This window comes from Ambystoma mexicanum, chromosome 7p, assembly GCF_040938575.1.
Source record: "Ambystoma mexicanum isolate Mex_15411 chromosome 7p, UKY_AmexF1_1, whole genome shotgun sequence".
Taxonomy (NCBI): domain Eukaryota; kingdom Metazoa; phylum Chordata; class Amphibia; order Caudata; family Ambystomatidae; genus Ambystoma; species Ambystoma mexicanum.
Genome location: NC_090939.1, coordinates 187,656,880 through 187,684,796, shown reverse-complemented (window position 1 = coordinate 187,684,796; position 27,917 = coordinate 187,656,880). Strand labels below are relative to the sequence as shown.

The 27,917-nt window shown below is 44.2% G+C and overlaps 1 protein-coding gene across 1 annotated transcript in view; it reads right to left on the bottom strand.

Annotated features, from left to right (window-relative positions):
• The window catches only part of LOC138525817 (interferon-induced GTP-binding protein Mx1-like), a 1,137,278-nt gene that overhangs the window by 719,767 nt on the left and 389,594 nt on the right, over nucleotides 1-27,917 (bottom strand). The window contains exon 6 of the mRNA XM_069636045.1: nucleotides 13,629-13,707. Within this exon, the coding sequence (XP_069492146.1) occupies nucleotides 13,629-13,707 (79 nt within the window). The remainder of the gene's footprint in view (nucleotides 1-13,628; nucleotides 13,708-27,917) is intronic.

Genomic DNA, 27,917 nt, shown 5'->3' with positions numbered 1-27,917 from the left:
ACTTTCTCTAATTTGAGTCTGAAAATTAGCCAAAGGACTACTAGAGAGCTATATATAGACCTCTCAAAATGGCGGCCCAAACATAGATACTAACCAGAACAGGCGCAGGCACCCATGAAAGAGGATCTTACAGAAGGAGCTAAAATCAGCCCATAGAAGACACCAGCCCACAGGGATACCACTCCACCCCGTAGTGGCACCATTGGGAATGACTAGAGACCAAGAAACAGGTAAATCATGATACACACGGTAGCCTGTGCAAAGTATTGAAATACAGAGAAGTAAGCTAGCACTTAGATTTAAACTCCGCATTTGACTTGCATTTTTTAACATCCTTTTAGCATTTTTTTAGCACTTGTCTAGCTTTAAGAATAGCTGGCGAATAGTTTTACTGAAGTCTTTTTTCGAACTGTTTTCAGCAATGGGAAACAGGAATCCATTTAGAACTAACGGATACAACCCGTGTGGTTTATTTCAGAAACCAATTGTAGAAGCCTCTACACAGAAGCTAAAACTGCATTAATACATCCGCAAAACATCGCGGCAAGGAAAAGAACAGAGAGAGTTTTCTGACTAAACTACTGGTAAGCTGACTAAAATGCAACCTTTTTAAGAACCCATGCATAAGGGATAAGCTATTATGATCTCGCCATTATGTTTAAAATACGTTTAAAATATATAGAAACCAAAACCAATTACTAAAGAAAGGACACCACTCCTCTCCAAGGAACTGCAATTACCAGAATGCTTTGTGTTTTCTAAGCTGAAGGCTGGAGTAGACTTTCTTGTAAATAAAATAATTTGTTGTTTGCAGATTCGGTAGGAATATCCTTCCTCCCAAGAAAATTATGCCCAACACATGTGGACATTTTTTCGCCTGCTAATCAAGAAAGCCCCCACACTAAGAAGACCAGGTAACCAAATGGACCCTGTAGTCTTTTTTGACACCTTTAAACGTGTCTAAAGAAACATAAATTGATTCTTTTTTAATGTTTCTTTATCAACAGTTATTATCATCTTAAAGAAGAGGCCAGAAGAGTTCATACTTAGCTGAAGCCCATTCTAAACCCCCCCTTATTCACCACTCCTGAAGAAAGTCCCAAGACCTACACAGAGGACTGAAACATGTCAAGAATTTTTTGTCAGTCTAATTAGTTAAACTGTCTGAGTGAATTGAAAATTCCAATGAAGGGACAATCTAATCCTAATTATTGAATAGAATTAGAATAGAAGAATTAGAGATTAGAAAGTCATTATCTCTAAGATCTTTTAGAATTGTATGTTCTTAATGTTTGTCTTTGTCAACACGATACACTTGTATCTTTTTAGAGGGTTTAATCATGTATTTTAGACTATTTTGCTATCTCCATTAAAATTTGTACTTTTTGAATTAACCAATGGCATTCAGATGAATGGATAACTGTTGATAAAGGACTAAGTCCTATCTTTTCGAGTCTTGTGCAACCTTAAGTCCCAAAAACAAGATAGGACTCCACAATCGTGGAATTTGGGCTCTCTTCATTGTATTCCTTCTGCCCTCCAAATGGTGCCACTCTGTCTGGGTCCCACAGGATGTGTGGGGAGGGGAATTGGCACCCTGGACTGCGTCGCTTTAGCAACCCAAGTCGCATTCTATTCTGATTGGCCCAGTGGTGAGCCACCCGGCTCACCACTTAGCATGTGTGAGTGACAGCTAAGGTGTTGAATGGGGGTTTTTCTGCATAAAAGCAGGGCCTTTGGGACTGGAACTTCAGAAGTCGCCAGAGGACCTAAGAATCCGAAGAAGAAGAAGCTGATCCATCTGCAACGACGACACCACCGGTGGAGCCCTGCTGCAACAAACTCACCACTTTCCCAACGACAAGAGAAGATCTTCTGCTGGACAAGTCTTCTTCCTTTGAGCTGGTAGGATCAACCAGTTCGCCCTTTTCGCCTTCCAAAGACGTCTCTTGGTCGAATCGCCCGTGCCAAGCACCCCGGCGGCTGGATAGCCAAGCTTCACCACTTTGACCGTGAATAAAAGGAACACACCTTTTACCCGACGGGTTTCATCCCTGTGCAGTGCATCGACTCCAAGTTTCCTCCTCGCCGAGATCTTCTTTTCCCCCGGTCGGAAACACGAACTGCAACCACTGCCAGGAACAACTGCCACCGCTGGAGCTTCCTCTCTCTTTAAGGTACTGTGTTCTGCCTGGCCTCCCTTTCTACGGATTGCTAAAGGTGACCCTTAAATCCTTGCCTTTCCAACTGGGTTGGCTCCAGACCTTCTAACTTTACTTCTTGAATCACCACAACCTCTTTTGAACATTCTGCAAAGACTTTTAGTGCAACTTAAACTGTGTGATCTTGGGCACATTTTCGCTTTGCTCCATTTAAAGTGGGCCTGGCCTATGAACTTTGGCTCTACAGTGTATACTGCCTTCACTTACTTGCTTTGAAATAGTTTTGGGAACTGTTTTATTTTTATGCCCTGCCTTTTTCTCTCCCTTTAACTGAACTATTGGAGTGCCATCTAGGTTACGCGCCCACCTGTTTTAACAAATAGTGGTGCTTTAACCCTGACTTGTCTAATAGTTATCAAGGGAGGTGTTTATACTTTACCTGACTGTGTTTTAACTTTCTTTTGATTTAGAGTGCTAGTGTATTGCCTGAAGTGTGTTTTAAATAAATAATTATATACTTTTGATACAAAGCTCTGGTCAGTGTTCGTTTGCTCTACTGTGTTTTTAGCCCTATTGTGTGTACCCTATATACCACCCTACTCTTCTTGAGAGAGGTCTAACTGCTCAGCCACAGCTACCAGGTAAATCTGGGTGGGGCAGACTGCTGCCAATTGGGTTTACTGCTTACTCCTGTAGTCTTAATCTTCTTGCAGTGTTCCCCAAGGGAACTGCACAGGATTCTGCCTAACATCTTTTTCACAATGCGGACAGCGCCGACAGTGTGAATTTTTCCCAATGTGTCACAGATCACACATGCGATGAAAAGGTATATGCGGGAATATTTTATTTTTAGGATGCATGCGCAGGGTGAATCAGAGGGATGTCATTTGAAAATATAATTGCAACTTCTGTAGCATTTTATAGAATGTCGGTTTGGCCTCGGTGTCGCAGATCACACCTGTGATGCAGCGCCGCACAAAGTGTTTGACATTTTTAAGGATGACATAAATTAAAGTGTTATAGCAGACTGACAGTGTAAATATTCATATTGAAACACACTGAATATATATTTTTATATTTCTTTGTAGAAATATCTGCCAGCAAGTGGATATTGCAACAGGCCGCTTCTGGAAAAACTGCCTGCCGAGACGGACTTTTTGAGGACCAGGGATGGTGCTTGCAGGACAAACCATCATGGTCTCTGCGCAGTTCCAGCACTGTGTGTGACATGAGGATCCGTGCAAACGGTGGTCGCTGATGCCATGGATTTGGGATGTATCGCGGTTTGTGCAATTTTGCAAACACCAAGGCATGGGGAAATGTTTCTAGGAATGCCCGTGAATGTCAAATGGGTTCAAGCCAGCATCAAGTTGGGGTCTACATGGTCAGGATTTCTGGAGTGTGCCTATTGCTGGTTCTCAGGGGGTTTCAAGCCACAAAGGCGTGGGACGGTCATTGCCAATGGAGAATGGTATTTGGGCTTGTTTAAGGAGCCCTGGCAACAAGGGTTATGGAAATGTCTCAAGAAAGAGACCCTGTCGCTAGCTGAAAACACGAGGCCTCTAGGCCAGGGTTTATACACCATCTCCAGAACCGCTACTACAAAATGTGAGGCACTGTTCTGAGGGTCCCAAGGATGTGCTATCTTTTTTGATTTATCAAAGGCCAAGGAATGTATGGGGGCCCACGATGAGCAGCTTTGTTCTTTTTTGCTTTATCAACAAGGCCAGGAATTTCTGAGGGCCTCTATACACTGGCGTTGCTCGTTCATTTTATTTTTTTAAAACCAGGTCTCGTGGGATGGCTGACAAATGACAACCCATGGATTATACAGAGGGGGTGTGATGGGATGGGGCGCTATAGGCAAAGTGATTTATTATATCTTCTAAAGAAGTGTTGTGTGATATACAATGCCTTAGTTTTGTACATTTTTTTTTTATTTGGTTTTATTGAGCATTTTCCAATCAAACATTGGTACCGTACAAACATATGTTCATTAATAAAGCACGAAAATCGAACTGTCAGGAACAACCCCTCCCTGTCACCCCCCCCTCCCAATGTGGGATAATTTCAGCCTTCCTTCAAGTAAACCAGGAGAGAACGATTGGCCTCATCGATTAGCTGGCTGGGGGCCCCTTATCTGTAGGCGTCGAGGAAAGGCGCCCACTCCATTTCCCTAACAGGCGAAATGTCAGTTTTATACATTTTTAAGAGGTGTAATGTTGCATGTTTTTATTCGCAGCTCCCAGGCGAGGTAAAAAAGGTCATGCATTTCATTATAGGTTTTACGTAGCACTGAAATGACAGCTATAGTCGCGCCAATATAGTGGTGTTTATTTTATTAACTCTTAAAATACTTAATGGCTAGTCATCCACAGTGATTTAACCACACCTGAGAGGTTCGCACGTAGATATCTGTACATGCTTTGTTAATGTTTAAGTATGTATCACTATGTACACCAGGCTACAACATCCATTTGTCTGTGTGCTGGCAGGGCCTTCCAGCTGTGGGAAGAGTTACTTTGTCAGAAAGCTTTCAGAAAATGCCCACACCGTGATGAGTCACATTTTTGACAATGTTCTCTGGTTGTACTGCTGCTGACAACCTCCATATACCACCTTGCAACAACAGTTTAAACACCTACGGTTTATAGAAGGTATGCCTGAGAGTACCGTTTACTGCAGCCGGGCATGGTGAATATGATCATCGTGGACGATTTAATGACAGAGGGTGGTCAGAGTGCTGAGGTAGAAAAAGGTTTTATTCTCGTCACCGCAATCTAAGCATTTGGTATATCGTGCAAAACCTGTTCAACAAGGGCAAGAGCAACAGATCTCTAATGCGGAACGCTAGTTATTTAGAAATCCCTGGGATAAACAACAACTAGCCGTGATAGCCTGCCAGATGTATCCGGCCACCAAAAATCTTTATGGAGGGTTTTGAAGACGCAAACAATAAACCTTATGGCTATCTATTGGTTGATTTAAAAACAACCACTCTAGAGGATTATAGATTGCGCACCAATATATTCCCCTCAGCTCTACCAGCTGTTTATACCCCGAAAAAGACATCTAAAAAACCCTATTAAGCACAATGTGTCATCACTAGTCGGTCGCGCTTTCATCATGTCGACATACATACGGAGAAAGATTGAGCTGCTGAAAATGCTTGCATATGCCACCCCGCAACAATGCAGGGCCATTCTAGCCGCGGCCTCTGACGATTTGGTGGCCACTATTGAGAAGATTGCTCAGAAAACTTTGAAGGGACACGTCCCCTGACAGATCGGCAAATAAGTGCATTGAAAAAGAATAAGAACTTTATCAAGAAAGTGGTCAATAAGCGAATATCGCTAAGGGCTACAAGAAAACCGGTGTTTCAGGCTGGCGGATTCATAGGATCGTTCATAGGGATAGCCCTACCGCTAATCACCAGCTTGCTCGGGAGGCAGTGATGGAGCACTCAGATAAAATGTATTTGGTGGACAAGCAACAGCTAGAAAGTTTGACAACCCCTACGCCCCCCGCGGATTGGGATGTATACGAAAGGTTGCAACAGCACGGCTCGACTCGGAAACGAAGGATGTTTTAAACAGACCTGATTTACCAGCGCATGATAAAGCAGCCTTATATAAGGATATACTGCATAAATACTTAAACCACACCCGACACAGTGATGCAGAAAAAAACAAACTTTATACATGCCCACAGAGGAATCTAGCTAGTGGTGTAAGGGCTCCACCAGGGGCAGATTCGGTAGTGGCTGATGTGGTGAGTACAGTTGGCCAGCGCTATAAACCTAACGCAGAACTATTGCTACATAAGCTGGAACTTGCAAAGGATGTGGTGACCTGGACCAATAGAGGGGAGTTTATTTTACAGAGCAGTGTTATAAGGGGTTCTAACCTACACAATCTAGTATTGGGCATTACAAGTCACCAACCCACTTATAATAATAAATGCCCTCATTGGCTGGAACGAGTTCATGCAGGTGGTCGCTGATCTAAATATACCGACATCCCTTGTGGGTAATGTCGCCCAATGCTGCCACTTTTTTTTTACATAAAGAAATATACATATAAACAAAAAGAAAAGGCACAAATAGCTTTCAAAATATAAAAAAGGATCAGGAACAATGCTGGATGATAATAAAAATAGTTTTGGTGATAAGAAACACAACTAAGAAACTGAATACGAATTAAACTTCGTATCTCAATACATCATCTCCCAATATATCATATTTCCATTTCACAAAATTATACCATCATTTACATATACAGATAATGAGACAGAATGACATCTAAAAAAACTTGAAAGTGCACCAACGCACTTATGGATTTGAAGATAATCCAATCTTCTGTGACATATAAGGATAGATAGATTTACACAATGTCACATCATAGATAGTAATTCTGTATCGTTTGTCTAAACTACCACAAGAATAACATATACATTTCATTATATGTACAAGGAGAAATGTAACAACCTCAAAGAGCAAGATTTGAGCCTTAAGCTACAAGTGTATAAACATAATACAGGCACAGGTTTAAACCCAAACAGATCAGGTTCCCAACGGACCTACTAAGCAGAAGTAAAAACTAGAACTTACATTGAAAACCACACCCTGCTTTTACGTTCCCTCATTAACGTACTAAAACACCGTTTTGCTTAACATCTTTCAAACTCATTCAACTTCTCATGGATACATTGAAAAAGCCGAGTAAGAGCTAGAATTAATGGCGTATTGGTTCCCCACATACAACGCATCCACAATAAGTTGCGTGAAAAGGAAGATTCATCACAAAATAATTTACCAAAACATTCCCTTCTTTGATTTTCAAAAGCATTGCAAAATACAACAAGATGTTTCAGGGTTTCAGGCTCCTCTGACAGCCCACAAAATCGACATGATCCATCAGATAATATTGCCTTGTTTAAAACACCAATTCTTGGTACGAGCATTATTATGAAACAAATCTAACCTGAATCTAAGATAAAGGTTTCAAGCTTTGTTACATAGGAAACCTACCAAATAGGGGATGCGAGGTTGATGGGCATGGCTAAATTTAGCATATTCTTTAAAAGATTTGGAAATCGCAATACAGTCAGAGGTGATGGACCAATCATGTTGGAAATACCTTTTTTTAACAAGAGCAGGGCGTGTCAAAAGGTCAGAGGGCTCCATGGATATTGCGCCTATAATAGATTTCATCTTGCCGACAAACTGGACGACAGAAGGAGGGTGAGCAGTGACCAGCATCAACGCGAGGTCTTCATAAAGTGAGTTGGCAGGTGGATGTAACATTTTAATATAATTATTTAACATCCTCTAATTAAATTTTGAGGCTAACGAAAACAGGCCAAGCTCATGAATGAGAATGGAATTGGGCAATGATTTGGGGAGGCCAAGAACCGTTTTCCAAATAATGTTTTGTACCTTATTTAAGATTTTGCCAATGTCCATTAAGCACATGTCTAATCCATGCAGCACAATTGCTTCCACCTTCTACACATAGAAATCTATTAAAGGCATAAGAGAAACTGTACAGTATTTATGAAAGATAAATTTCATTTGTGATGCAAGATGGGCAACCTTAGTGCTTAAAGAACTCAGCCACATCGAAAGTGAACTTGAGTTGGAAAGTTAATAGCCCAAATATCGCAAGCCTAAAAAAACGCTGGATTGGAAATTCATCAATCTTCCATTCAAATGTGTAGATTTTTTTCCTGTTTGCAAAAACAATTATATTTGATTTTCAGGGGTTAGTTGCCAAGTTGTGCTTCTTGGCATATGATGCAAATAAGCTATGTTTATTCTGCAACCCGAAGCGGGTGCGCCCACCTCCGCCTTCTGAAACAGTTAAAAACTGGTGCCCATGCTACTCCTAGTCAACAACACAGCCCTCTAGATAGCCCTATGAGCAGAACCTGTTCCCCCAGTCTCAAAGAGGTGTGTAACAGCAGCTGGTTTAAGGAACCTTCACCCACCTACGCACAAATTCACGATGATTCAGAGCGAACACAGGAGGCTGCTGATTGCAGCAGCTTGAGGATTAACACCTCCAGCCCTGCGCTCGCGTTGCAGGCCCGGGATTGGAGGAGAGTCACGCAGGCATGGGAGATGCACAGCATTTGGCTGTGTCCCCAGGCACCTTCCAGGCCCATTAGTGAGTGCCTGCCCTGCCGAGCTGACAGTTGGTGAAGCATAGCCAGGTAAGCACTGGCCTGTCCACCCATCTGCCCCCAACTAAGGCAAGAGCACCCCAACAGGCCACTGGTGCCACACCTTCCTGTTGAGCGCCGGAAAGCATAAACTCTCTGACGCTCGTAGCTGTAGCTACGAGCGTCTACAATTGGTATCATGCAGCCCAGCCTTGAATAAAGGCTGGGCTGTATGACAGCAATTACGAACTAAATTGGGTGTTGTTTTTATGAAAGGCAAATGCCATTCGTCCCATGCAATTTTGGTGGTTATGCAAAGCCAATTTAATGAAATATGCATATTTCACCTTGATATGCTAATTTCTGGTGACTTCATATGCCACTGCATTTGTTGATGAATCCCCCCACTTTAATTTGTAGGACTTGACCCCTGGTAGTGTTCTGATGTTTCATTTCTGTTTGTGGGTGTATTAAGTTACCACGTGTGGGTGGCATAACCAAGGAATGATGACCCCCCCCAAGAGAGTTCATTTTTTGGCCAGGTATTATGGGCTCTTGCAGTTACTGCCACTGCATTGCCCCTGTGTCTTGGGCCTCATGGCTTCCTTCCATTGATAAGTGTAGAGTTGTTTCCCCTCTCTCACGGGGTCATAGGACGAGCGAAAAAGCAAACCGAGGGGCTTCAACCAGGGTTACACCTTTGAATTCAAGCCCCTCTGTTTATTTGCTTTCCACAAGTCTGCTGGAAGTAGTGGCGCAGCACCATTTCCATGGAGCTGATCAAGCTATAGCCCCCCTCAGGTTTCCCCACCACAATCCAAAATGTTAGGCTGTGGTGACTAGACCTGGCTGTCCTACAGAGCGTGGCCAGACAGAAGATGAGTCTGATGAAAACTAAAATACTATTTGTAGGTTTGTTAAAAGTTCCCCACATCACCTCAAACGTTCCTGTTTCAATGTGCAATACTCTTTACTGTTCAAGTTCTTGGTTTTAGGCTAAAAGATGGTAAATTATGTATTTTTCAACAATAAAAAATGCAGCAAAAAACACAGTTGTGTGCCGCATTTTTTTATTTTTTGTGCCGCAAAATGTTCCATTTCATTCCGCAATATTCTGGAGGGTCTGCATAATACATGCGCTCACTGCCTAAAAGCATTGCAAGCCCACAAGCACTGCAAGCCCCCAGCACCATAAACAGGTATGTTGATATTACATTAGGCGATCGGTTAAATAAAATGTACCCCTCTCCCCCTTGGGAACTGTTTTCTCAATGATGTTTCCAACACCCACCGGACACATGCGTCTAAACTTTTTCATTTTCAAAATAGGGTTATTCGCAGATTCTATAACTCATAATGTTTTAGATACGCATCATTCAGTCTCAGCCTCGATCCTTATCTGTGTCAGTGCATTTAGGGCTCAGCACAAAGCATATTTTACATAGCAAATTATCCGCCTAAGATAGTTCCAAACATTTGCGAGCGTCCTGCCGAGGGTCATTCATTTTATGTCTGTACCACCAGCTGTAAAAGTGTTGTTTTAAACACACCTCAGTCCAGAACGCCGCAACCCCTTGGGTGGCTCGAATATCAGTGCGAAGAGGGACTGTTGTGTCCATGTCTGTCTCCATTAGCGTAGGACATTCCTTCCACAGACTGTTAGCCCCCGGGCTTTCAATTTGTTTTGAAAAGCAAACACACTGAATAACAACCGTGTCTTCAAGGCAATCGGTCTCCATCAGCGAAAGACAGGCCTTACACAGGCCATTTTCCTAATAACCCAGGCCTTCTAGTTGGTCTAGACAGCCGGCACAATGAGTATGAATAGTCTCTGCTGCAGCCTGGCTGACCCCACCCCTGCACACATGACCTTGTTTTTCATCAAGGCTCCGGTGGGTGGAGTCCTGGTCTGGCATCATCACCGCATCTGCCTGCAGAATCACAGCTTCATAGTCCTCAGAGCTCATATTGGTTGTAAATGGCTGCTGCACAACCACATCGTCATTGTCCCAGAACGGGTTTATAGACGGCCATCAAATCCTGGGCATCTTCGATCCCCTCATACAGCGTAAAACCATCAGAGATATCACTATTGTCATAACCCCCGGGGTTTCCTGAGGGTGTTTGAACCTCATCATAGCTCTAGCTGATCATAGTCACCATTTTCTGAATAGCCCTTGAAAAGCTAAAAGAGCGCAGTGTTTTCCAGCCTTCTCTAAAAGCTATATATCCGGGTTGTAAATCCTACCCCCAGTGCCTCAGCACCTTCAGCAGGCCCTTTCAATCAAATTTATATCAAATCCATTTTATATAAACATCGTTGACATGCTTATCAAATGTAAGCCACCTTTAAATAAAAATAATAACTATATATAAAGCTATATAAAATTATTAAAGTTCTTATCAAATGTAGTCCAACTTTATATAAAATCTTTACCAAGGCATGACGGCATTAAGTGCACCTAGATTTATATTCATAAAACTCTTAGCACATTGTGACGGCTGTTAGGGCGCCTAAAATCATATTGCAGCGCTATCAAACTCTCACACACGCAGCACCGCCCAATCCATCGTCACGTCCTCCCAACGCTAACACTCGCCGTCTACCTCTTCACAACTCACTTTGACCTGCACCAAGCAACAGCGCACAAACCCGCTCCCATTTTATACACATTTGATATTAAAATAATATCATTTTGATATAAACTTTATATTAACATTATTTTTATATAAATGTATAGCCGCTTTATATCAAACCGTATCAAAACAAACCAACACTTTATATTACGCTTATATCATTCTGATAGCGATTTTGACATACATTTTTATATCAAATCGATATAAAAAATATCAAAGGGGCAGGACTAAGACCGGAATCACGGGGCATTCCCACCTGTCAAAATTTAAAATGGGAATGAAAGGGGGCCCCTATAACTACTGGGGACAGTAAACCGAAACCCACTGTTCTTTGTCCTGCAGAGTGCCTGAGAGAAACCAGTTCTATCTGGGAGGCTTACTGACACCATTGGGCAGCTACTCACAAGTTATGAATGTTTCATGGGATATGATTGGTGGGCTCTGCCAGTGTTCCTGCATACATTCTGAGGTCCTGGAGCAGAAGCTCAGAGTCGACCACTGGAAAAGAAGAATCAGAAGAAGAAGCCCAAAAGAAGATGATGCCAGCCACTTCCAGCGACCGCCATACCCCGCTGAGTAACCGCTGCTTTCCCGACCTCCAATTTTGAGCAACAGGGAAGATTCGAACAAGACCACTTCCTCCCTCTGACTAGTGTGTCTAACCAATGCCAAGACGAATTGCATTTTGCGCCATGCCTGAAAGAGCTGCGACCGCACGGCAATACCGGAGGTCTTGTGCCACTGAGCTGCATCGTTACCCGAAGAACGAATTCGCCTGGAACTTTGTGGGCATCTTCCTTAAACTTCAGGAGACTCAATCAAGCTCCCGAAAATGTCCCCTCACACAGGACGAGGATCGAGAAAAGGAGAAGAATCTACTGATGCGACATCCGTCCTTCACCCGAGCCTGGAAAAGGCACCAACCAGCCAGAACTGAGAAGATCCATTGCTGTGCGTCTGTCTATAAAAGAGCTATCACCAGATCCACCAAAGTCCACTTCTTCTGTCACCAAGACTGAGAAACTTGTGACTGGGTCTGTTGTCACCTTTCCACTGGAACCGTCCTGCAGCAACGAGTTCTTCATTTTAAGGTACTGTCCTGCTCCCTGTAAAACTAACCTGGAGCTTTGCTTGCTGATCCTTTGAAAACACCCAAAAAGACTGAAGAGAAAAAAAACGTATGGCATATTTGACAGAATTTAGGCTATAAAAAAATCTTGTATAGCCTACAATTCAAACAAGCATGCCATAAAAACCATTACAGTGAGGAAGGGCAGCAGGGGCTGCGGGGGTGTCCCCCGCTCCCGTCTAAATAAAGTTTATAACAAATGTAAAGAAAGAAAAAGCGGACGCTGCAGTGCCGGTTCCCATACACGCAAGTTAAGGGAACTGGCATTGCAGAGGGATGCTGGAGACGGCGGCATACAAGGAGGTGTGCCGCCCACAGGTAAGTAAGGGTTTGGGGGCAAGGGGATAGTCTGAAATGATCAGGGGAGAGAAAACCAAAAGTTATTTTCGGTAAAATAACTTTCGGTCTTTTCTCCCTTGAACATTTCAGCTTCGTACAAGTCACGGTAAATCGATCCTTTATTCCTGGGGGCTGTAGATAGCTGTATCTCACACCCCTGCAGGGATCCCATAGAGATACACTGGGGTGGACAACCTATTGTACTCTCTCCTGCCTTAGGACACTGGTCCTTGAGTCTTCCTTGACTTGAAAAACCTAACTTTACCAACCTACAAACATAGAAGAGATCGTGTTGAACTCTGCCACTTTTGAACCTTGAACACTGTATTCTGCATATCCTGCTCAACTCCTAACCTCTGGTGGCCTATGACCCCTATGAACATTGTGTGACTCTCATATGATATGTTTGGACTCTTTAAGACAGGTTGGAACAAAGTTATAAAACGTTATCACAAGTTGGAAAAGTTTGCATTTATGTTTAAAATATGTTTCAGATGGTTTTACTAGGATTTGTTACTGTATAAGTTATTCTGAAAATTACTACATCTATGGTCTATTACTTAAGAAACTTGCAATTGATTTCTATATGTGTTACTGTGTTTAGTACTTACTTTCCGTAACCATATTCAACAGTGCGTTTTACTGCATATATTAAATGACTATGTTTTATATAACTAAGTGTATGAGTGCTTCTTGAATAGGTGTATGCTCAGAGTTCTTTGTATCTTTCTACAGCACCTCCTCACCTCCTAGACTAAGTCTGGGTGCTCAGCCATTCTACTAAACCTATGTTTGGTTCAGGCCAAACCTAAGAGTGGAACCCTGTACATCCAAGGAGGGTTTTTCTAAGTCCTGTCACAGACAATAACTTGTGTGAAACTCCCCAATAGCCTACATTCGCTCTCTCTGTAAATATAACATTTCTGAACCTTTGGCATACAGGAATCCCTTTATCTGGGCATGATCAAGAATTCCCAAGCCTCTGGAATTCTGTCAAAAACACATAATGGGTACATCAACAAAAAAACATCAAGCTGAAACATAACAAACATGATGGAGCATCTTGCTCCTTAGGTAGGGGCCTGGCTTGTGACTGACCAAATAGTAAAATCCAGACAGGTATGCACAATAAAAATGCATTCGAACAATGCATTTATGATTTTATCTAAATAAAGGTAAAAAAATAAATGTAAGCTCACATTGATGTGTTCCACAAGTTCTGTTGTAAGCTTTTCTGCCAAAACAGGTATGGTGGCATAACCTTCAAATAGGAGAGTGCTGTAATAAAAAGGAGACTGTTGGAGTTAAAAAGACAGAGCTAAGACAGACCAGATGAAAAGAAAATAATACCAGCCCAAATAGTCATTGAATTTTCATGGCATATATATACGGCTATGTTTATTGCACAAACAGCATTGCTTTCACAAACCATCTTTTCAAGCCTGTGATTTCCCACAATTCAAAAGGATGACATCATTGTTAGGGGAGTTTTCCTAAAGTCCCACTTAGAGGTAAGAATTTAGTAAGCTATCCCAGTGGTTTGTAGATCCCTAGCTCTTAGTATCAGTCTGTACTACTCAAGGACCTTGGTAGAGTGGCACAGAAGTCAGGCTTATCTTAAGAGGAAGATGTGAGCTGTAGGTAAGTACACTGAACACAGTTAGCTTTGCAAATAAAAAAGAAACACATACATTTATATTAAAATATGACAATGCATTACTTACCGTAAAAGCATTTCTGATGGTTGTATCTGCTTAGATTCACATGCTGTGCATAGTCCAACATCCAGTGGTCACTGCAGAGTATTGCATTTTGTTTTTCATAGTCGAAAAGGGGACGTCGACAAGGCGTGTCTGTAACACTATCCCTATAGTGACGTGCATTGTACCCACAATCCCTCACACGTCGAGGTCCCTCTGTTTGTATTTTTTCTGCCCTGAGGGAGCCTTCTATACGTGAGTGAGTACAGAAAGAGAGAGAGAGATGTAGAAAGGTGTCTATGTTCCTTCCATCTGAGCGGGGAGGAAGGGTGGGCGCATGTGAATCTAAGCAGATACAACCATCAGAAATGCTTTTACGGTAAGTAATGCATTGTCTTCTGATGTTTGTTAATCTGCTTAGAATCACATGCTATGCATAGACTAGCAAGCAGTACCCGGAGTTGGCGGTGGGTTATGAGAAGGAACAGTAGAGAAAAGATGTCTTAATACTGCCTTTCCCACCTGGGAGTCAGATCTAGAGTGTGCATCTAGACAGTAGTGTTTTGTAAAGGTGTGCACAGAACTCCAGGTTGCCGCTTTGCAGATGGACTCAAGGGGAACATTTGCAATGAATGCTATGGATGCCCCAGTGCCTCGAGTAGAATGTGCTCTTGGCTTGAAGGGTAGTTCTCTCTTAGCAAGAGTGTAACAGAGAGTGATGCATTGAACAATCCATCTAGATATAGTGGATTTTGAAACTGCGTCTCCTTCTCTTCCTGCTGCCACCGAGACAAAGAACTGATTAGTCTTTCTCAGTGGTCTGGTTCTTTCCATGTAGAACATGACAGCTCTGCGCACATCAAGTGTATGCAGACTTTTTTCTCCCGAGTTGGAAGGGTTTTGAAAGAACGTTGGTAGTTCTATTGACTGGTTTACATGGAATTTTGAGATGAATTTCTGTGCAAACCTTGGGTGCGTGCGTAAGACCACTTTATCTTTGTGAACTGCTACAAAGGGGTCTAAAACAGAAAGATCCTGTAGTTCACTTACTCTCCTAATGGCGGTGATAGCTATTAGGAAAGCGGTCTTAAGAGTGAGGTCTTTAAGAGTTGCTTTGTGCATGGGTTCAAAGGGTGAGCCCATGAGTTTGGTAAGTACCACATTCAGGTCCCAGCCGGGAGCTGGGTTTGCTATCGGAGGGTGTATTCTCTTTACTCCATCCATGAAGGCTTTGATAACTGGGACTTTCCACCACGACACTTTAAGCTGGGAAGTGTTGTATGCAGAAAGTGCCGCTAGGTGGACTTTAATGGAATTGAACACTAGACCTGAGTCTAGTAAATGGGTCAGGTACAGGACAATGTGCGTGGGGGAGCAGACAACTGGGTCGATGCTTCTTCCTCTACACCAGATGACAAATTTCTTCCATTTGTTAGAATAACAGTGACGAGTGTTAGGCTTTCTAGCCTCCCTGAGGACGTCCATGCATCTCTGCGGGAGTTGTAAGTGTCCAAATTCTATGATCTCAGGAGCCAGGCTGCTAAATTCATGGTCTGAGGGCATGGATGCAGTGTCCTGCCCTTGTCCTGTGACAGCATGTTGTGCGGGCAGGGAAGTTTTACTGGGGGAGATAGAGACATCTCCATCAAGTGAGCGAACCGTGGCTGCCGGGCCCACATAGGGGCCACTAGTATCATGGTACCTTGTTCCTGGTGCATCTTGTGCACAATCTTGTTGAGAAGGGAAGTCGGGGGAAAGGCGTAAGCAAATTTCCCTGACCATGGAATCGAAAGACCGTTCCCCTTGGATTGGTTCTGGGGGTCCCTGGAGGCGTAATCTTGGCATTGTGAGTTCTCCAGAGTTGTGAACAGGTCTATTTCTGGGAATCCCCATTGTGTGAAGACATCAAAGACGATGTCTTCGTGCAACTGCCATTCGTACTCTGAGGGCAGAGGGAAGTCTCTGCTGAGTTCATCTGCTAGTAGATTGAGTTCCCCTGGTACATGTTGCGACAGTAGGAGCATGTTGTGTTTGAGAGCCCACTTCCAGATATTCTGGGACAGCTTGGACAGTCCTGGAGAGTGGGTGCCCCCTTGCTTGTTGAGGTAGTACATGGCTCTGGTGCTGTCCGTAAGGACCATCACTGTCTTTCCTTGTAGGTGTTCCTGGAAGGCTTTTAGTGCCTTGAACACGGGCAGTAGTTCCAGTAGGTTTATGTGCTTGGATGCTACGATCGGAGTCCACACTCCGTGAGCAGTCTGATGGGATAGGTGAGCCCCCCCATCCTGTGAGGAATGCGTCTGTGGTTAGAGTGGCTTCCACTGCGGGTGTGGCAAAGGGTTTCCCTCTTACCAGGTTTTCCTTTGTCCACCACCGTAGCGCGAGAACCAAAGCCTGCGAGACCACCACTAGATCGTCTCATTATCCGCTGGCCTGACACCACTGGCTGTTGAGCCACTCTTGCATTGTGTGCATGGGTCTGATTGAGAGGGTGAGAACCAAATAAATACATGACGCCATCATTCCTAGCAAGCGCATCGCTTTGCGCACCGTCACCTCCCGACCTGCCACATATTGGGGGCATCTGAAACAGCATGTTTTGGACCCTCTCGTTGGAGGGGAAGACGAGGCCGCACTTTGTTCGAATTAGAGCCCCTAGGAATTGTTTGACTTGGCTGGGGTCTAAGCTGGACTTCTTCTCGTTGATGGAGAAGCCCAGTTGGAACAAAAGGTCTACAGTCTTTTGGGTGTTTGAGAAGCATGTCTCGTAAGAATCCCCTGTTATGAGCCAGTCGTCGAGGTAAGGGTATACTGGGATGGATAACCTGCGCAGGTGGGCCGCTGCCACTGCCAGTACTTTCGTGAATACCCTTGGTGCAGATGCTATGCCGAAGGGTAGCAGTCTGAACTGGTAGTGTTTGCCCTCTATCATGAACCTGAGGTATTTTCTGTGCGCTGGCAACATTAAAATATGAAAGTATGCATCTTTCATGCCCAGTGTTGTCATGTAATCTCCCTGTGATAGCAGTGGGATCACTTCCTGTAAGGTCACCATACGAAACTTTTGGGGTTTGACAAAATTGTTCGCTGGGCGCAGATCTAATACAGGGCACATGGTTAGATCCTTTTTGGGTACAAGGAAGTACACTGAATAAATACCTTCCGTTCCCTGAGATAGAGGCACGACCTCTATAGCTCCTTTTTCCAGTAGCTGGTCCACTTCTTGGAGAAGGATGGCGAGGTGTTCTGGTGTCATGCGTCGTCCCCTCGGGGGTCTGTATGTTGGGGAACTGTTGAACTCTATACAGTAGCCGCGGGCTACGGTGGATAGTACCCAGCGGTCTGATGTTATTCCCTCCCATGCTGGAAGAAAGGATGTTAACCGGCCCCCGACCGGCGATGCATGGGAGGGGTCCCGAATCTTCGCGTCACTTGGTGTTGTTGGTGGCTTGGGAGCCTCTAGGGGTGGAACCCCGGCCTCTCCCCTTGCCACGGCGTTGACCTCTCTGATTGCACCGCCCACTATTACTTTGGTAGTTGTTGGCAGAATATTGAAGTTGTTGATTCTGTTGCTGGCGTTGGCCACGAAAAGAACGCTTGTTGCCAAATCCCCGCCTGTTAGGGGGCTTTGAGATTTGGTCCAAGGTCTTTATGGTATCAAATTCTTTATTCGCATTTTCCAGTGCGTCGTCCACTGCCTTTCCAAAGAGGTTAGACTCTTCAATAGGCTTGTTAATGAGCGCTGCTTGCGTTTCCGCCTTAAACCCGGAATTGCGAAGCCAGACGTGGCGCTTCAGCAGAATTCCCTGTACCAAAGAGCGGCCAGCTGTTTCCGCTGCATCAAGGGTATTCTTAACGATGCATTGGTTGACCAGAGACCCTTCATTAACTGTAGCCAGCAATCTAGTTTTTAGGGGTTCAGGGACTTCCTCGATGTCCTGCTTAAGCTTTCCCCATTGCGCATCAGCATAGCTTGCCAGCAATGTGTTATTATTGGCAATTCTAGTTGAGAACGCTGCCGAGGTGGTAATTCTTTTGGCTAGGGCATAAAGCTTTTTCCCCTCTTTATCCGGGGGTGCCTCTCTGGTAGACAGTGGAACCCCAGCCCTTTTCCTAGTGTTAGTCACCACTAAGGAGTCCGGGATTGAGTGACCCTTAATATATAATGGGTCTGATTGAGAGGGTGAGAACAATTTTTCGATTCTTGGATTAACCCCTCTTACTAGTGCAGGGGTGGCCAGTGAAGGGTTGATTCGTCTCTTAACAGAGGCGAGTATTGGAATTGTTTGGCTGGTGTTTTTTTTTGTTTTTGTTGATAATCCTTTCCACGAAGTCAGTGTCTGGGGTGACCGCCTCAGTTTCGACCTCAAAATGTGTTGCTGCCTTCCTCAGCAGCGCATTAAAGGTGGGCTGGTCGTCAACAGGCGAAGGGTTCCTGACTGGTGTGGTCTAAGGAGACCTGATGTCTATAATGTCTGGCTCTGTAGACCCTGATGGTGACTGCCAGGGATTTGGGTCACCCTCACATGGGTCTTCTTCGTACCCGTCCTCACTTATGTTAGTGTCCTCATGGAAGCCTTCTCCCTCTTGTTGGTTTTCATCATTAATGAACTCTTCCTGGAAGTGAGTGTCTTCTTCGGTGAGGTCTTAAGAGTTCATATCCTCCTGAAAGGGGTTATAGAACAACTTCGGGTATTTAGCCCTTGGACTTTCTAGGAGTACCTCCCTAGGTCTTTTAGGTGTCCTATTTTCTGGAATGGCCATGAATCTGTCTAACTTGTCCATACACGACTGGAACTTCTCTAAGGTCCACTGAGGTAGGCCAGAGAGGTCTGGGAGTGAAAAAGGAGTCTCTTCTCCTTGTATTCGTCTAGGTCTGTCCCATAGCGTCGAAGATAAGGTGCCTTCGCCGTCGACGGTGGGAGCTGTCCCAGCCTACTTTCCGGCGCCTTTGGCGTTTCTTTGGCCTTGTGTGCAGTTTTCGGCGTGTCACTTGACGTCCGTCTCTGGCCGTCCTTAGAAGATATACGCGCGAGGCTTTCGGCGATCATTCTGTCTGCCGAGGGATCGCTCGCCGTCGCGCTAGGTACCGTCGAGTCTTTACTGGCAACGTGCGCGCTAGGTACCGTTGAGCCTTTACTGGCAACGTGCGCACTCTTATGAGGCGCGTCGCCGCCTGAGGGTTTGGGGTTAGCGCCCTTATTTCCAGAGTGCCTGGTCGCCTGTGGCGGGAGCGATGGCGGGGAGGGCTGGCGACCCTTACGGTCGGCGGAAGACGCCGGTGGTCCCGGCGCCTCCGTTGGCGCTATGGCTGCCTTCGTCTTCGACGAATGCGTGCCGTGGGGTATTTGTTTTTGAGATTTCTTATGTGCGTCCTTGTCGCCGGGGTGTTCATCCCCATAAGCTGGGCGTGAGCCGGGCTTGTCGGGGCCGGGGACGGACGAAGAGGAGCGCGAACGCTCCCTCGAGAGGTCTACAACCTCCGTTACGGAGGCCGTATAATCACTATTTTCGTCACAATCAGCGGTGGCGGCAGCTGGCGAGGAATCTGACCTAGACATGGCGTAGGCCGCCCACCTTTTGACCCTACGGTCCTTTATCGTTTTGGGTTTAAGTAACTTACAGGCCGCACAGCTGTCCTCCTTGTGATCGAGGGGCAAGCAACGGTTGCACCGTTTGTGCTTGTCCTTCCAGGTATATTTGCCTTTGCAAAGTGGGCAAAACCTAAAGCGCGTCCTCTCCATAGCTGAGGGCATGAAGTGTGATTACGACCTCGAAAGAGAGGGAGGGGAAAGAGAAAGGCATTCTCGGAGAGAAAAGAAAAGACCACACAACCCCACTCTCCCTACTGTGTAAGGCCGGCGAGGCCAGGCCACGTGTTCGGCGACGCCGAAGGATCTCATCCGCTCGTCCTTCCGTCGAAGATCTTGCTCGGCAGAGAAACAGCTTGCAGCTTAGTCGAGGAAGGGACCTATATGTTAGATATTAATAATAATAAACGACCGAGGGTCGAATAAATGATTTCGCAATGTCTCTCGAGGAGCTCCGCATAGAGGCGACCAATAACTGGGCGGAAAAAAACAATCTGAGGGACTTCGACGCGTGAGGGATTGTGGGTACAACGCACGTCACTATAGAGATAGTTTTACAGACACGCCTTGTCGACGTCCCCTTTTCCACTACGAAAAACAAAATGCAATACTCCGCAGTGACCACTGGATCTCGGACTATGCACAGCATGTGATTCTAAGCAGATTAACAAACATCAGAAATATTTATTATATTTACACAAGAGCCACTGTTGAATACTTAGGACAATAAACCAACACACATAGATGTACTTTTCAATACTTTCAAAGAGTCCTTTCTTAGTTTGTGGTGGCTCGACGCATACAACTGTTACAGGAGTCTGAAAAGTTTGTTGGTAACAAGTCTCCAATCCTTCAAGATAAAGGAGACAATATTGACATCATAGTTAATGATGTGAGGTCTAACGGAACACACACTAAAAACAACCTGGAAGATACCTTAGGAGTTTCAAACATAAAGACACAGATGGCAATTAGTAAACTAGCCTCTGACACCCTCAAACTTGCCTTGCTTAATACAAGGTCCTGTTATGTACAAAGGGAGGCTTTCACATAACCAGTAGTTTAAAGGTAAAGAACCTTTTATTTGCAAGTTGATGACATAAGACGACCCCCAGCAGGAGGAGTACAATCTTCCCACTAAGGCCCTGCTTCTTCACTGGCTCTCCTTGGAACCCTGCTACATAAGATGCAGTTCTATGTTCTATAGTATCTAAGTGACAATAGACATAGTGAAGGAAATATTATACACTCATGGTTTAACAGGTAAACATTGGAAACACTGCACATCCTAACACCTCTCCTCCTTAAACATAACAAGTAACTGTGTGGGTGAGGACCCACTAAAATTGAAACCTGCAAAACACATATTGAACAACTGAAATTGAAACCTGTAAAATAAATATTATACACTCGTGGTTTAACAGGTAAAACATTGGATGCGCTGCAAGTCCTGGCACAAATCAAGAGCATAGATATATGACATCTAGTGGTTGATTAGGTAGAGTCACAAGAAAGTCCCTGTCTCCAACTAACTGAAGACAAATTAACATTGAAACGGAAAAGCCACCCTTTCCTTATTCCAAATAGCTCCTCCTTTGACCAACACTGACGAACCCAAGTCTTTCACAACTTGCTTGGGTTCAGAAAACAACGAGGCTCCTTTACGAACTTTGGTGGGGAGCTTGACTTTAATCCAATCACCCTCTTTGACCTTGAGTTCCCTACAACAATTCTTCTGATCATACCTCTCCTTGGATCTAACTCCAGCTTCAAAAATTCTCCTTTTTACACTCTCTAGATCCACATCCACCATTTTTGATTTGCCCATCCAACCTGGACATAAAATGAGTATTTGGTTTTCTTCCTCTCAAGATCTCAAATGGACTCACGCCTGTGACACTATGGGTAGTTAGCCTATACTGGAACGTGCGTTCCATCACTGTTCTCACCCAATCTCCTCCAGTAGCCACCGCTATCCTAATAGCCTCCATCAGAGTCCTATTAAATCGTTCCACACACCCATTACTCTGGGGATGATATAAAGAAGTATTCACCTGCTCAATCCCATGATTCTCTAAGAATTCTTTAAACTCTCTGGAAACAAGTTGGGTCCCATTGTCAGACAAACACTTACTTGGAAACCCTTCTCTCCAAAACAGTTGTTCCAAAAATCTGATTATACTACTACTGGATATGTCCTTGAGTACACATACCTCCGGCCATTTTGATAATAAATCCATGACTACTAATAGGTAGCTATCTCTGCCACCACCAATATTAAATGGACCGAGGAGATCCAACGCAATTTCGTCCCAAGGGACACGCGGGGACTCCCTCACTACCATGGGAACTTTTTGCACTTTCAAGCCTTTGTTTCCCTCAATACATTCCACACAGTCTTTGACTTGTTCCTCTATGTCCTTGTCAATACCAGGCCACCAAAATTCAGACCTCACAAGTCCCTTCGTCCTGGCCAGACCTAAATGCCCAACATGGGCCAACTCCAAGACAGACTTCCTCATACCGACTGGCACAACCATCTGGTGACCCTTGTATAAATAACCATCCTGAATCCATAGCTCCTCCCTCACTTTGGCAAAACCATTCATCTCGCCCCTGTGGCTCTTAATTTTACCTTCTGCAACCAGATTAAGTACACCTTGATATACAACATCCTCCGTGCAAGACACATCCCACTCACTTTTCTTTAATGTTTCATGCACCTGGAATATTTCTGCACTCTCCTCTGAACTTGTAAAGTCACTATCGTCAGAAATTTCCCTCTGGACAGATCTAGACAAGGCGTCTGCAAACACATTAACCTCCCCTTTTACGTGGAGCATGGTATACTGTAACCCTTGCAATGCCGTGACCCATTTCATAATGCGTCTTGACACTCCCTCCAAACCACCTTTCGTAAAAATTCCAACCAAGGGTTTATGGTCAGTGCAAATGGTGAAACTTCTCCCCCACAAGAATCTTTTAAATTTCTCGACACCCCAAACGCATGCTAGAGCCTCCTTCTCAATAACTGAATATCTAGATTCTGAGCCCTTCAAAGACCTGGACGCAAAAGCCACAGTCTGTAAACCTGTCTGATCCTCCTGCATCAGAACAGCCCCAACACCATAATCACTGGCATCAACAAAAAGCAATGTGGGTTTACTTTCCTCAAATATTTTCAAAATGGGAGCATTGACAATAGCCTCTTTTATCATCAAAAATTCTTTCTTGCACCGGTCACACCATTTAAAAACGACTCCCTTGCGAGTGAGAAATCTCATATTCCTCGACATTTCTGCTAACCCCTTGACAAATTTGCCGTAAAACTCCACCAGTCCCAAAAATGATAGTATGTCCCCTTTAGACTTAGGCTCCTCCATTCTTTTTATGGCCTCAATAGCCTCCTCCTTGGGTCTAACCCCTTCCCCAGTGATCTCATGACCCAGGTACACCACTTTGTTGGCTTTAAAAGTACATTTTTCCAAGGCAACAGTGAGGCCTGCCTCCTTCAAAATATCCAAAACTCTTTTCAAACGAACATCATGCTCCTTCTCATCGCTCCCACATACAAGAACATCATCCTGATAACACATCACCCCTTTTTCACCCCCAAGTAATTTATGCATAATACTCTGAAACACACTTGCGGCTGAGACCAAACCAAATGGCATGCGAACACACCTGAACAATCCAATCGGGGTGATGAAGGCGGTGAGATCCCTGGAATTAGGGAGTAATTCAACCTGATGGTAGGCCGATTTAAGATCTAGTATGGAGAACACTTTTGACCCAGCTACTCCCACCATCAAATCATCTATTCGGGGAAGAGGAAACCTGTCTGCCACAACCATGCTGTTTAGATGTCTAAGATCTATACAGAGCCTCAAAGACCCATTGCCTTTTCTGACTACAACTATAGGACTGACCCATTCAGATGCTTCTATCTTTTCAATGACACCATCTCTTTCCATTCTCTTGAGTTCTTCCTCTACATCTCCTCTAAGAGCAAGAGGAATAGTTCGCAGTTTTGCAATCTTAGGGACAGCTCCTTTCTTTAGGCGAATTACATGTACAAAGCCCTTAAGACACCCCAATTTCCCAGATAACGTGGTTTGTATCTCTGTGGGCTCTCCTCCCGCAACAGACATTACCTGCTCGGGATGACTTGCCTCAAGCCTTATCTTCAATTCAGCTTGATCACTCCATGACAACAATTCACCCCCTCTGTTGGTAACATACACACAACCTTTGGTCTTCCTGTCCTTAAACTGTAATTCAGCATCAAAGCAACCTATAATATCTATGGGAACATCTCCATAAGCATTTGCTTTAACAGTATTTTCCCACAGAGTACAACTATCGAATTTGTTCCTCCACACTTCCACACTTATCAAGGTGTAGAGTCAGCACCACTATCCATCAGCATGCGTACGGGTACACCTCGAATTACAACCTCAGCATAAGGTTTCTGCATTTTCACTCTGCCATTGACAGCATTCACTGTAAATACCACTTCTCTGCCATCCTCACAATATGACTCATCTTCATAACTTGCACTTATTTCATGCACTTGATTTGACCCAGCATTAAAATTTCTACAACATCGGGCAATGTGCCCTCTCACACCACACTCATTGCATATGATATGAATAGCAAAGCAATCCTTATCCGAGGCTATATGCGACAAGCTTCCACATCTAAAGCATCTTCTCCCTGGAAAACCTCTGGATTGTCCTGAATCCCTAACCATCTTGAAAGAATTCATATCTTTGGGAATCCCTCTGCTATCTTTTGCAGGAACCCATTGACGCCATCCTCTGCCAGTTGCCGGTCTGTTCTCTTCGCTCCTTTTAGCATTCTGCGAGGCGCGTCTTGGATTCCACGTACTCTGCCTCTGAACAACCTTTGACACCTTCAGCACTGAACCCTGACTCTCATCCAACTTGGGTTTACCATTGTTCACAGTATCCGATTGAAGAACTTCAATGCACTCATCTGTGTGTTCCACCATTTTCGCTATCTCAATTGCTCGATCCAAAGTGGGGTTCCTCTCTTTCCATAGTTCTTTCCTAATACTGTCATTGGAACATTTAATCATTAGCTGGTCTCTCAAGTGCTCATCCTGACAGTGAGTGAATTTGCATTTCACTGCTAAGCCCCTTAAAGCCGTGACAAAATCCTCGATACTTTCCCCATTCTTCTGCTCTCTCGTGGCAAATTTATATCTTTCCAATATAATGTTCTCCTCCACTCTAAAATGCCTGTCCAGTTTGGCTAATGTCCTTTCATATGGACCAGCATCCAAAATGTCAGAAGGCTCCGGCAATCTCTTTAAGACCTCTTGGCCTGCAGTTCCCAAACAGTGAAATAGCAATGCCTCCTTGCGCTCATTGGAGTAGTTGGCACCAAACACTGCTAAGGCATATTTGCTGAATCCTTCCTTCCAGTCTTCCCATCTAACCCTGGGTTCACCTGGCACTGCCAGAAAAAACACAGGAGCAGGCACATTTGCCATGTCTCAAAGTTGCAGAATAGAATAACAAGCTTGCAATTCTGGTTTAACCAATAGAGCTCCCACCCAAACAGGTAGGTGACACTAATTAAAAGATAGCTGCTTGGTTATGTACTCACCCTGGAGCGCCTCACCAGGGTCATCGGCGGCGACTCCTTTCTCAACCTTGCTCAGTGTGGGGCCAGGGTGTCCAATGGCCGCTCGGAAAACACACAACCCAAAATCCAATTATAAAAGTGCCAAAGCCGTGTCTTTGCCAGCCCGGTCTCCACAAGTTCAACAAAATTGCAGGGGTCCAATTCCAGCTCCCACAGAGCCTCCAGGGGTTTTCCTCTGGCGCTAGCAATGTCCCTCCGGTGGATGCCACACACTGGATGTCAGGCCGTCAATAATCCACTGAAAAAGGCCCTCCCTCAGGCAAGTCAGGCTGGCTCCGCTCCACAGCCAGCACACTAGATCTGTAGAAAAGGCGCTGGGGGTCGTCCTCCGGGTCCCAGTCAAAATCCTCGTCGCCAAATGTTATGTACAAAGGGAGGCTTTCACATAACCAGTAGTTTAAAGGTAAAGAACCTTTTATTTGCAAGTTGATGACATAAGACGACCCCCAGCAGGAGGAGTACAATCTTCCCACTAAAGCCCTGCTTCTTCACTGGCTCTCCTTGGAACCCTGCTACATAAGATGCAGTTCTATGTTCTATAGTATCTAAGTGACAATAGACATAGTGAAGGAAATATTATACACTCATGGTTTAACAGGTAAACATTGAAAACACTGCACATCCTAACAGGTCCTTACCCAAACATTCTATAGATATACACGATTATATCCTCGAGAATGAGATTGATATCTTATGCCTCACCGAAACAAGGTTAAAACAGAGCAATGGCCCCAGTATTGAGCTATTGACACCACAAGGATATAAAATGCTACACAAGAACCGTCTAGAATGAAATTGGGGCGGAGTTGCTATTATTAGCAGAAAGGAAATAGGAATTTGTGAATCACAAATTGAATGTTCAGGATGTGAAGCCGCTTGTGCTAAAATAACACAGACACAAACTCCTGCATTACTTTTTATCTACTTTATAGACCTCCCATTGACATGCCTACATTTAATGGAGACCTCTTATCCATTCTTAATGCCTCAAATCGTCCTAATACTTCAACCATACTATTAGGTGATTTAAACCATTGGCAGGGAGACACAAAAGACAAGGAAGCCCTAGAGGTAGAAGAATATCTCACCAATGCAGGACTTACTATTCAAAATGATAGACCGACACACATTGGGGACCACATACTTGATTGGGTGGCAACTCGTAATGTTGAGCGATCTTTCCACTAACCCATGTGTCTAGTCCGACCATAGCAAAATAGAAAGTACCATCATACGGCCCTTACCCAAGGGGTTATCCCGTGGACCACCTAAGAACATTTCAAACCAAAACTATAAGAACATCAAGGAAGTGGATTTGGAAACATGTATGCACACCATCATGAGAGAAACCTCAGACTCAGACTCCCCAGACATAGTAGTAGAAAGGAACAAACTCCAAATATCCCAACTGATAGAAGAGGTTGTGCCATTTAAAACAAGGATAATTAGAGACCGCCCAAACCAACAAAAATGGTATACGGAAGATTTAAAAACTCTCAAACAGGACAAAAGGAAAGCGGAGCGAGCATGGACTAAAGACCCCTCTGTGAAAAATAGAGACAAATGGAAAATCACTGAAAGAAATTATAAGAAAAGTATTCTTGAAGCAAAATGCACATTCTTTGATGCTCAAGTTGAACAACAGGACATAGCACCAAAAAGTTTTTTGAATTGTATAGATCTTGGGAGAAACCTGGTGCGCTTACCCAAGATATTATTCCCAACAAGGAAGACTGCGAGAATGTACAAAAGGCTTTAAAAAAAAAAATGTCGCAATGCACAAGAGGTCCTTAAAACCAGAAGGAGAGAACTGTAAAGAGGAAGATAGTACCATACCAAAGTTTAACTTTCAAAAGATAACTACGGAGGATACCTTGCTCATGCTTGCTAATATCAGACCCAACACTTGAATCGGGGACATCCTCCCCTCGAAAATCATTCTCATGCATAATAAAATCTTTGCTCCATTTCTCACATGTTTTATAAATGCCTGCTTTGTGTGTAACAGTGTGCCAACTGCCATTAAGGAAGTGGTGGTCTTAGTGAGAAGGATCCCTTAAACCCACGCCCAATAACAAACAACCCTTTCCTTTTAAAGATACTAGATAAAGCAGCCACTAAACAACTGCAGACCCATTTTGAATCTACCTCAGTGTTTCACCATAAACAATCTGGTTTCCACCGGAATTATGGTACTGAACTAGATCTGAAAACTCAAATGTTAAATCGCTTGGATGAGTGGAAAACGGGTCTGCTTGTTTTACTCGATCTCTCGGCGGTGTTTGATCTTCTAGATCACGCCAGACTATCGGAAACCTTAGCTAAAATTGGAAACTGTTCTAAACACGCCGTAGCATGGATTGACTCCTTTTTAGGTGAAAGAACATCAAATATATGCTGGGGCACGGTATGTTCAGACCCTATTGAAATTAAGTACAGAGTACCACAGGGAGCCTGTATTTCCCCAATACTCTTCAATATCTATATACGAGTCCTGTGTGACAAACTGGAAAGGATGGGTTTC